This window comes from Athalia rosae, chromosome 1, assembly GCF_917208135.1.
Source record: "Athalia rosae chromosome 1, iyAthRosa1.1, whole genome shotgun sequence".
Taxonomy (NCBI): Eukaryota; Metazoa; Arthropoda; class Insecta; order Hymenoptera; family Athaliidae; genus Athalia; species Athalia rosae.
Genome location: NC_064026.1, coordinates 59,010 through 70,049, shown reverse-complemented (window position 1 = coordinate 70,049; position 11,040 = coordinate 59,010). Strand labels below are relative to the sequence as shown.

Here is an 11,040-nt window from a genome sequence, read left to right as displayed (position 1 = left end):
TTATAACGCAAGATAAAGTTGGCAAACGATGTTGCATGGATTTAAAATGAATCGTGGCAGATCCCTTCACCTTGTACTTCGCCCCTTACTCAAAAGGCAATCCTTCTTTACTTTTCTATTTTTGTTCTATGCATGTGTATAGGTATCGCGATCGCGACCGCAGGAGCTGTTGACCGATCGACGAAGGTGACCCCGGATCGGAGACCAACTCACCTAGAGGTTATCCATCATTTCAGAGAGGGTCAGCCTGGAGGTGGACATAGCGACGCCGCTGTCGCTGCTGCTCTGAACGCTGCTGTGATCATCGGTGTCAGATTGGTTACTCGTGTACCCAATTACATCGACCTCGTCTGAAATAGATCAAGCAGAACGCAACGTCAGTTATGGAATACAAATATGACGTAGAGTTTTGTTGTTCAATTTTATTTTTCATTTCCGGAACGAAGCCCTAACACCGTCAGCCGTAACAGGGTTTTCAATGTTCCTATCATTCTCGATCAATCAGAACTGGTTACTCATTGCTCGTGCGGATTTCATATAGGCGAATGGCTGACGCAATACGTACATCATACATACGTACGACAGATGTTCAATTGTTGTCCGAGTAAGATAATAGAGTGTACCAGCAATGTTTGCTCTTCCACCTTCTGTTGGTCTTGATCTCGACCCTACTTGTAAAGACAGTTCTGTAAAAAGTATAGCGCCACCGGTAACGACATTGTACTTACTAGGGGAGTCCCTAATATGGTTGTTTTCGAATCGTTATGCCCTCAGGGGCTTAAAAGCTTGCAAAATGATAAAAAAGAATTCCTGGTAGTTGAGGTCTTTCATCGCAACTTCAAGATAGTCCGCTATGTGACCAAAATTTCGTGGATGGTTTGTTTGAAGTGTACGTATACCATACGCTGTACATACCACTTATGCGTAGCTATAGATTCCTGTTTCGAAGTAGGTTCACGGTTACGAAACCTGCACCGATTTCTATAACATCTATTTCCCTGGAGGTAGGGTTACAGTGGTTTGTACGTTGTCGAAAGTTTCTGTAAAGGGGTCAAGCAAATTCATGAATCGTGTGAATTTTTCAAATTCACCAGCGCCCTCGAGCTATAATGGGAATCTCCTAGTTCTGCTATCCAGTTCACCGTAGACGCCACCGTGATTCTGTCTCATTCGCGCATAGGTACGTACGGTATACGTACGTTCAACTTACTCGAGTCCGACTACAATTGTATCTATAATAATGTAGGCACACTCATAGTTCATTTACGTGTACCTTTACGATTGCGGTACGAATAGAATTGCCGCTCCAATTACTGATCGAAAATTTTCACTTTCAGATTGCAAAGAACATGTAATTGAGGTAAGTCGATGCAACTGACTTGCAATTAGTCGTAAAGCTCGATTTTGCAAGCGGACCTCGATCTCATTTTATCGTTGGAACGGTTATGGGCGGCATCGTGCGTCGATGCACCGCGTATAGCAACCCAACTCTTGCACTCGTATAAGTATACATATGTATAGATATAGTAGCGCCTGCAGTAGCAAAGATAAAGTCGGTCTCGTTGACGTAATGAGTAAACGTACCAATAATGATAACAGCAACAACAACAACAACAATAATAATTATGATAATAATAGATGTTCGTATGGTAAGATAAATTCAAGTTGGCTCGCGAGACGATAGCGAGTGTGATAAAAAAAACTAGTCGATGAGGTAAAAACAACACATCACCGGTGTAGGTTAGGTGCATATTCATCGTCGGTGTGGAGGCATATAGGTGACTAACTATGTCACGGACTAAAAATAATAAAATTCTGTGCACGTTAAAAATAAGATATCTGGCAACGAACGTCGCCGCTGCATAACATGCCGCCGGCGGATTGCCGCTCCCGGCAACGAAGGTCAAAACATGATACTGTTGTAGAAGTGAGAAATCATAGCAGTAAACCAATTGATATAATTATGAGGAAAAATCGTTCGATTGCTGATTCGGATATTAACATAATTGAACGGTATCTCAAAATGTGACCATTACCGCTCTTTTCTCTACGATTTGGACGGTATACACATGGTAATATCGTGCGACTAATTCCAGAAGGGCCTGTGTTGAAAACAAAACATCCAAATTCGATTAGCTTGAATGGAATGTGTTTTGAAGACTAACTTTTTCAGATCGTCTAGATTTTCGTGTTTTTTTTTCTTTCTTAAATCTGACAATCCTGAAATTTTAGTACGTTGTAGAGTTCGCCACGCTGATCACGAAGATACGTACACATACATACGTTGGACGCGAAACTCAATGTGTACCTACAATTCTCAGCAAAAATGAAGGTTTCAACCATGTTCGAAATTTTCGGCACAGATAATGTACATCGTGAAATTTGACTATGTAAAATTTGAGAACCATTAGCCGGTTAGTTTTCGAGTATCAGGAGTAAAGAACCCTTTTTTCGTTCGGAGCAGCGTGTCTTCGCTTTTGGTACTATGTTGAATAAAAGTCATCTATTTCAGGTGGATTTTATTTAACTGTAACAAATAGCCGAGCCGATAGCTTCTTCGTTACGAGTCGGTGTCAGGTGTTGCAGCGCCAGGTTTCTTCTCGCCTGTCGTACCTTTGCACGAATCCACTGCAGTAACGTCTGTATGTATATATGTACACGAACTTCGTTCATAATTGGCGTAGTAATACACTACGCGATATGAATTAGGTTGGCGCAAAATATTTTTAGGGGAATTGACAGCATCGCGACGGCAGAGGTGGGGATCCGGCGCCGCTCGACCCGCATCCATCGTACGTAAGGTCCACCGGAGATATTATCGCGTAGTGTCTAACTACACCACTTATGAACGAAGTTCGTGTACTACTAATTTTTTTTTTTTTTTTTTTTATGGTGTCCAAAAGTTGAAAGTACATTTAAAAACAAGGATTTTGGCGCCTATTAGAGCCCGTAATTTTAATAACACGGGAAATTTTTTTTTTTTCATTTTTGAATTTGAATTAATTCGGAACGGCTTGTTCACGCAACACATCCCAGTGAGAGGATTTATAGGAAATTTAGCGCTCTACAAAAAACTTTTGAAGGTCAAAGTTCCTCTGATCAACCGTTTCAAAGATATCTGCGATCAAAAATAACATCAATCAAAAATTTCAAATACTTTCCAATAAAATTGCGAAAAAAAGTTCAAAATCTCAGATTAACAGAATTCAATTGATTTTACAAAAAAAAAAAAAACAATATAAATATAAAGTATGATTTCATATATATATATATTATATATATATATATATATCACCCTACATACATACATACATACATACATAGAGAAAGCGAAGAATCAGTGCCCTGCATCTCCTCCCCGCATATACATGCAAGTCACATACGATACCAAACAAAATAAAATATCATAAAAATATTGTAAAAAAGTTAAAAGGGGAATGTGGTACAAAAAAACCTTGATTACAACATTTCGATTTCCATTCCATTCGACATTTCTACGCCTTTTTACAAATGACAGGCATAGCGCCAGGAGGGACTGTCGTGAAAAATAAATACATAAAAAATAAAAATCTAACTTTTCATCTCAAAGAGACACTCTTTATACATATACAGGGCCAATATGTACATACGTGGAAACTGGCCACTTCATACGCCGCGTAAGTTGAGTTAACGCTGGTCAGGCGTACGGAGTGGCCAGTCAGCACGAATCGTTCCGGTAGAACATGATGTATGTACGTGCGTACAATATACACATATATTTATATAGATAACTCGTATTCGTAACAATGAATACGCGATATTATACGGGCCTGCAGAACAGCATTTACCAGACTCTACCGTTGTACGCTGCGAATGGACGTGCTCACGTACGCATAGGTACACACACGTACGTATGGGTAGACGCGCGTGTGTGCAAATCGTGCAGCCTGGCCTAGTCGTAAGCGGAGGCTGCTATGGTTGAGTGTACGTACGTACGTACATCGCCATGACACCAGGCGGGGGTTATTTTTCCATAATCAATAACATGCCTCTATTCTCGTTACACCGAGCGAGCTCTGCCCTCGCCACTTCTACTTTCTCCTTCACCTCCACCTTCGTCACCGTCCCCCATCTCCTCTTCTTTCATTCCCTATACAGGTAACAGTGATTCTCGACTCATGACCACGCGGGCCATTCGTTTCAAACCTTTATCTCATGCAGTTTCCTCTTCTTCTTTTTCGAAACTTCCCGTTTCTCTGATTTCAGAGACAAAAGAAAGTTATTGTAATCACCCCGAAAATGAAAAGTTGGGTTTTCACCAGATGCTCACGTTTTGAGGTCCGGGGAATCACCTGCGATCATTTTCAAATGGACGTCTGTGTGTGGGTATGTGATCAATTTTTCGTCCAACGATATCTCGAGAACGATTGGTCCGATTTTGATGAACTTGGTCTCAATCGACGCGTCTCTCCCAAACTTATAGAACGGATTAGATTTTAGCTCTGATCGGTTCAGTAGTTTTTCAACTATTCAGATAACAAAATTCCCAAAAACAAAGTAAAATTTGTGATACCTTCGGAACGGATGAACGGATTCAAATTAAACTCGATAGCAGTAGATTTTTTGGGTGACTGATTACAAATCTGGAGTCAAATTGGCAAAATAAAAATTTTACGCAGGGAATCGGATTTCGATGAAAATTGGTACTCCAAAGTTATTTGGATCGCTGATTACGAATCTGAAGCCAGATTCGCAAAATTCCAATTTCACATAGTCTGCTAAAGAGAAATTCCTTTTTTGATGAAACTTGTTACTCTCAAGTTTTTTAACCTTATAGCCCCCACCTTTTTCTATGAGTACATCAATGACGTGCGAAAAGTGGTGCACGCACTTTACGACCAACGGATTTCGACGAAAATGAAATATCCCGAGTTGCCGAAAACGAACCTGAGGTTAGAATCGCGAAATTCTCAACGGGGAATCCTCACTGCAGCGAATCTCAACGTATTCGAATTTTCATTGAAAATGTGAGCACCAGATCTTACAGGTAACTGTCCACATGTTGAACATTAAATTGAAAAAAGTATTGTAATAATGAATAATATTGTTTTGAGCACAAATGACGGGATGTTCAAAGGCTGGCCAACAGTTAGTCCAAACCCGCTAGTTTGTTTACATTTCTTCTAAATATTTCAGTGCTTCGAACGAAGAAAAACGGCACTGTGCTGAAAAATTGGAGCGAAAAGATGAGAACACCATCGGTGCATCCCCTATTGAGAAGGGCTTTCGGTAATAATCTCGGCAAAGTCCAGAGATACCGTGGAATTTCTCGAATTTCCAAGAATGGTCTCCCCGTCATAGACCAGTATTCGAACAGAACACCTGTAGCGACTGTTTCGAACAAGTACCGCGTTATGTCGACATCTCTCTTCACTCTCATGTCAGTTCCGCAAGATATTACGTAACGAAATCCGTCTGTCATTGATATCTGTACGTTTCAGATTTCATCGATGTCCATCTTATTCTTCCACCAATGCTCCAGCTTGTCCTCTTTCGTTAATGCTCCGGAAGTTATCTCACTTATACCCAAAAACCCATACGCAAATTCAAGAAATATGCGCTGAATAGCTGAACAATTTACGAATGGAACAAGTTCATATTATACGAGGTCCATAGACAACACTGGATAGAAGAAGGTCTTGTCGCGATAGCTACTTTGGTTCAAGAGTTTACAGCAATATGTAGGCAATATGTAGCCACAGAAAATTACGCGTATGTCCACTCTTCAACTGCCTCCGTCATCGTTTGTTTCCCCTATTTTCGCGTGTATTGTTCCCGCATGGTTGAATTCAGTGGGTATAAAAATCTGCAGCAGGTACAGCTGCATAAGTATATCGACACCGAGGGTCTGAAATCGCGGTGACATCAGGAGCTGGCGGTATTGATTAGTTCTAGAAGGATTGCGAGTAGCACGGCTTTGAGAACACCGGCCAAAGCGGTGGTTTAGAGCGTGCCACGAGTACCGGGTAAAAGAGTTCATTAAAACCAGCACCGTCTGCATCGGTCTACCCCTATTTCCCCCCAGGCAAGCTTCCCGCTTGTCTTCTGCCCCCCACCCCCAGCTCGCTGCAGTCACCTCTTGTCCGCTCAGAACTGTGAACAAGCCGGATGCATTTCGGAAAAATAAGGATATTAATTGTAAACTTGGATCTTGAAAACAAATTTTGCTTCTGCCTATGACGTCGGCTGGTTAAGACGACGCTCTCTCTCCCCAAAGTGATTTCGGTGAAAAATTGCTGAATAACTCGCCCGATCATAGCCGCCGTCGTACAAATATTCGTATTATATATACATGTACGTTGTACCTGTATACCTATACATACTTTCACTACCAATAACGAAGTTTAGTTGTTCATCGTTTAATGTCGTTGGACGAATAATAAGTGGATATTAGGGGATTACCAGTGTGATCGGGAAGAAAACAAGTAACCAGTGAGGTGTATAATCATCGAATTCATGTATTCCGGGGCGCAATATATCGTGACGGGTTAAAATTTGATTCGTTGATTTCGCGGAGAATGTTCAAAATTTTTCAACAGATTTGCAAAGCAACTCATCAATTGGCGGAAGCTTGACTGATATTATTTTCAATTCGTCTTAATTCGCCATTCTTAATCGCCTCGAAGAGACTAAGCGTTTCGCTACACAAGTTTCATCCAAATCAGTTCAGCGATTCTAATGGAATCTTACGGAGAAAAAGTTCAGGGTCACCCTTCTGGGAATACTTGCAAGTCTTTTTTGAGGTAGCAATACGGGCTACCCCAAACGGTTTCAAGAGTTTTATGAAATCCGTTCGTCGGTGAATCACGGAGAATAATTATCTTGTGGAAGTCCAATACATAACTCGATTCAATGTGATAGTCCGCTTGAAAATTAAGATCCACATGATTTGCTTCATTATCAAACACGCGGTAGAGCGTGATTGACAACTTTACGAAAAATCCGCCTCTAATCGCTTTTTAAACGAATATCGATGCAAGTGAGTCCGCTATGAACGTAAATACATTCGGGTGTACTGTACGGAAGGCGTGGCATTCTCGGCCTCAGGGGGCGAGTCTTCAATTCGCACGTGCGTGGAATGTGCGCTTTTTCAAAGAATCCGAAAAACGCATCAAAACGTCCCGACTCATTGTTAGGTAAGAACTTTATGTTTTTCGAATATTTTCTTCTGATAATCAAATGATGATGCTTTTGGAATCAATAATGACAGTGATACGTCGAACGGTACGAACGTGTTGAGCATCGGCAATTTCACGTCACAGTGCCGTTATCTTCGCACCTGTTAACCCGAGGTGAAAAGTTTCAGACATTTTTTGTGCGAGATTTGCTGTTCTACGATATACAGATGTTCGAAATATGGCGCACCGTTCGAAAAACCAATGTCGACTTCGACTCGGTCTTGATGAAATTGCGTTAAGGGGAAAAAAAAAAAAAAAAAAAAAAAAAACTCCAATCCTCTTTCTTTATTTGAAAGGTCATAAATCGGTGGAGCAGCACCTCCTACTAACTGTACAACTGCCACTCCCCCTTTTTCATTTTCTCTTTCCCTTTCCACGATTCCTCTTAGTCACTTTTCTCTTTCCCTTCAAGAAATAGCCCGTGCGTGCGAATAAAGCTCAATACCCGTACCCGTATCGCAATTCGGTCACACGCGCAAGCGCGAGGCAAGCTCGCCTAGCTTCGCAGGCAATAGCGATAGCACGGTCGAAATAGCATTTGAGCTGTGGAAAATTAGGGGGTGCGATTTTTGTTCATTCCTATTGTTAGCGGAGGGGTGGTTGGTGGTGTAAATCGCGATTTTCGAAACAATCCCCATATTGCGTTCGTCGCTATCTTGATTTAAATGGTTTCTTCTTGTTTTTCGAATAACTCGGTTATTTTCAACTGGGAATTATGGATTTTTTTTAAATTACAGCCCGATTCATGTAATTTCAGGGGTCGCTCAAGAACTTTTGAATTTCCAAAATGATGCTCGGCAGACTGAGGGGAATTTACAGCAGCGCAACGTCAGAGGTGGGGATCTGGCGCCGCTCGACTCGCACCACCATCGCAGTACGTCAAGTCCACCAGGGATATTTGGCACGAACCTAAATCATATCGCGTAGTGTCCAACTACGCCAATTATGACTGAGGTTTGTGTACAAACATACCACGCGCGTGATGCTGCGACCGCGCTGGCCCACCATACAGGCGAAACTAAAAGATTGTACGCTATACATAAGTTACGTGGATACTTTCGGACGGGTAGGGTTGGGGGGGGGTGTTTCGTTATCTTCGATAGGCTTCGAACCTTCCGGGGCTTCCCTAGTCTAGTCGAAAACTGCCGTGATTTCTCTAACTCGATTTGCGCAACGGCTAACAAGATTTCCCTCTCCGTACGCTATACATATACGACGCGCTATATACATAATACTGGGCATCGGTAATTATTGTTGCACTGGTTTTTATGTACCCAATACATTTTATTAGTCATCATCATCGACATCGAGTCTCGATATCGGTATACGATGGTATCATACGCCTACAACTTTTTCCTTTCCCAAGTTTCTCCTCCAAATTTTCAGCTTTAACCAAAACGCTGCGTTTCGATACTACCTACAAATATCTCTCTGTATTCTCGACCTCTCTCGAATGTTTTCAAGGACCGTTGAACGAAGAAACCCCAAAGAGCGCATATATAGGAGTGGGGGATTGGATCGAGCGTATGGCGAATAAGCGTCCGAATGAATACTTGCATGCACAAGCGCACGAGCATCATAGTGAAGAATTGATGGTCATTGACTCGATGGCAACAACTAACAATAAGTCCTCAACAAAGAAGACTGTACTTGGAATAGGGGAAAGATTATAAGCCACTCTTGATTGAATTAAAATGATTAAGGCAACTCGTCAATATCTACCATAGTATTTTGGCAAAACTGACGAATGACGACCCATTGCAACCTACAGTGTACCGTGGACGCGGATTTTTTTTTTATTTTGCTGATTGTGAGATAGAATAGAGCAACAATTCCACGTTTTTCGACTGTTACTTGTTCGGAGTTATCGCCACTTTTTGACAGTTGCAATTAAAGAATTATTCTCGCGTGAAACTTGTTATGTGAAAATGGAAAGATAGATCACACCAAATTCCACGGGAAATATAAAAAGAATCTCAATGAGTGAAATTTCGGTTAAATTCAGCAATGTAGCGATAGTCATCGAGAATAACGAGGTATAGGTATGCATATATACGGCTATCACGATATTTTATGTATGCCTGATCCACACATACCTCGCAAGATACGATCGCTGCTGTATAGGCAAACACTTTACGGAGGGCAAAGGGGTCAACGGCTGCTGGAAGGGATAATTTACTAGAGTTGTCGCAGTTCGATTCTCTCTGACGAAAAGTGGTGTTTATATTCACATCGATCAGACCAGATTGAAATTTGCGGAACGTTTAGCAATAAGTTGTCTTCACGCTGAAGAGCGAAACTTTCTAGTCCCAAAGTGTGCAATTTAGGGATCTCCGAATTCATTTGTTCTGTGATAAATTTCTCCAAGATTTGTAGCTCGTAATCACGAAGTAAAGACTCACCGGATTCGGAGACTGAAGGGCTGCCCGCAGACCTGTCGGAGTTCCGCGAGCTTGTGGTTGAGCTGGCGGAGAAAGCGGTACCCACCGAACACTCGGATATGCTGCGTCTCTTCGAAAGTAAACCGGTAGCGGCAGAACTTGGGGTGGGTGCGCTCGAACTCAAGGTCACGCCATGATGCTGTCCATTGGAGCGAAGGGGATGCAAGTGACCCGGCTGCAGCGTTGTCAGCTGTTCGAGTCGCCGCCTGAGAAATCTATGCTCCCGAGACAATTGCTCCTTGTGAACGGCGTACTTTCGCTCGCGTTCCTCGAGGTTCTGAAAAATGACAAGATAGAAAAAGAACAAACGAAAATAGAAAACACCACCAAAGAATTAGACACAAGCCAGGGGGGAAACAAGTCGGAGAGGAGAAGAGTCTAATGGGAGTGTGAAAATCGTTCGGCTCGGCGCGTTGATACGATCTAACCAGCGCCAGCCACCCATTTGATTTCTCCACCTCTAGCCGCGATTTCGACGATGGAAGTAGAGTGATGGTTGATGCTCGCGTCTCACAATCGGACCAATTGTCTACATTTCGGAACGTTGATTGTCCTTTTTTGATCGTTCGGCATATATATTCTGGAATTTCTATCGCTTTGTCCCTAAATTATCGTGAATCGGAGAAATTATTCTTGCCGGCGCACGTGCTCTATACTATCATCAAAATTTACCGATGCACCCCGATCCTTATGCAATCCCGTAATTTTTTCCTCGAATCAAGTTTCATAACTGTTACATGGATTTGCGATACCGCATAGTCTACTAATTGCTGTTATATTATACCTTAATGAAGCGTTTCGCCTTTGTGAGAAGGCCCAAGGTGGTGTGTCTCGAAGTTTCGGGACCTAATGGTACAAGCACTTTCAACTTTTCCAAACAGGTTCGGAGGTGCGCCCGTCTGAAAAATAAAAGATTGAGAGAATGTTAGTAACGGTATATCCGAGAAATAGGAAAAACAATACCGAAAGTGGTAAACGAAGAAAATATAGATTCACATGTACGCGAATAGAGATGGAAGGGTTCTCTTACTTTTGAGTAAATTTTGCGAGTGCATTAACCGTTTCATAACCACGGTTGTGATTGACACCGGAGATAATTAATTTGCCTTAGTCGACAAGTCCAAAAATTTACTCCATATTTTGAATAGAATTTTTCAAACGAAAATAAATTTCGAAAATAAATTTCGAAAAAAAAAATTTTACGAAAACATCTCCTTTTTTCATGAGATTCAAAATTGCAAAACAAATAAGCATAGGAGGTTGTTCATCGTTTGTTCATCGAATAAATGGAAAAAAAAGAATTGAGGATAGAGACCCTAAAATTTAGGCCAACGATACTGAACTTGGTGAAATTTCGTTGATACATACGCTTATTGAGTTTA

At 41.7% G+C, this 11,040-nt stretch overlaps 1 protein-coding gene across 1 annotated transcript in view; it reads right to left on the bottom strand.

The window, feature by feature from the left end:
- Positions 1 to 11,040, bottom strand: part of LOC105693393 (max dimerization protein 1-like) — a 39,814-nt gene that overhangs the window by 10,385 nt on the left and 18,389 nt on the right. The window contains exons 4-6 of the mRNA XM_012413266.3: positions 10,443 to 10,557; positions 9,620 to 9,935; positions 214 to 350 (exon numbers count right to left, since the gene is read on the bottom strand). Coding sequence (XP_012268689.2) covers positions 214 to 350; positions 9,620 to 9,935; positions 10,443 to 10,557 — 568 coding nt within the window. The remainder of the gene's footprint in view (positions 1 to 213; positions 351 to 9,619; positions 9,936 to 10,442; positions 10,558 to 11,040) is intronic.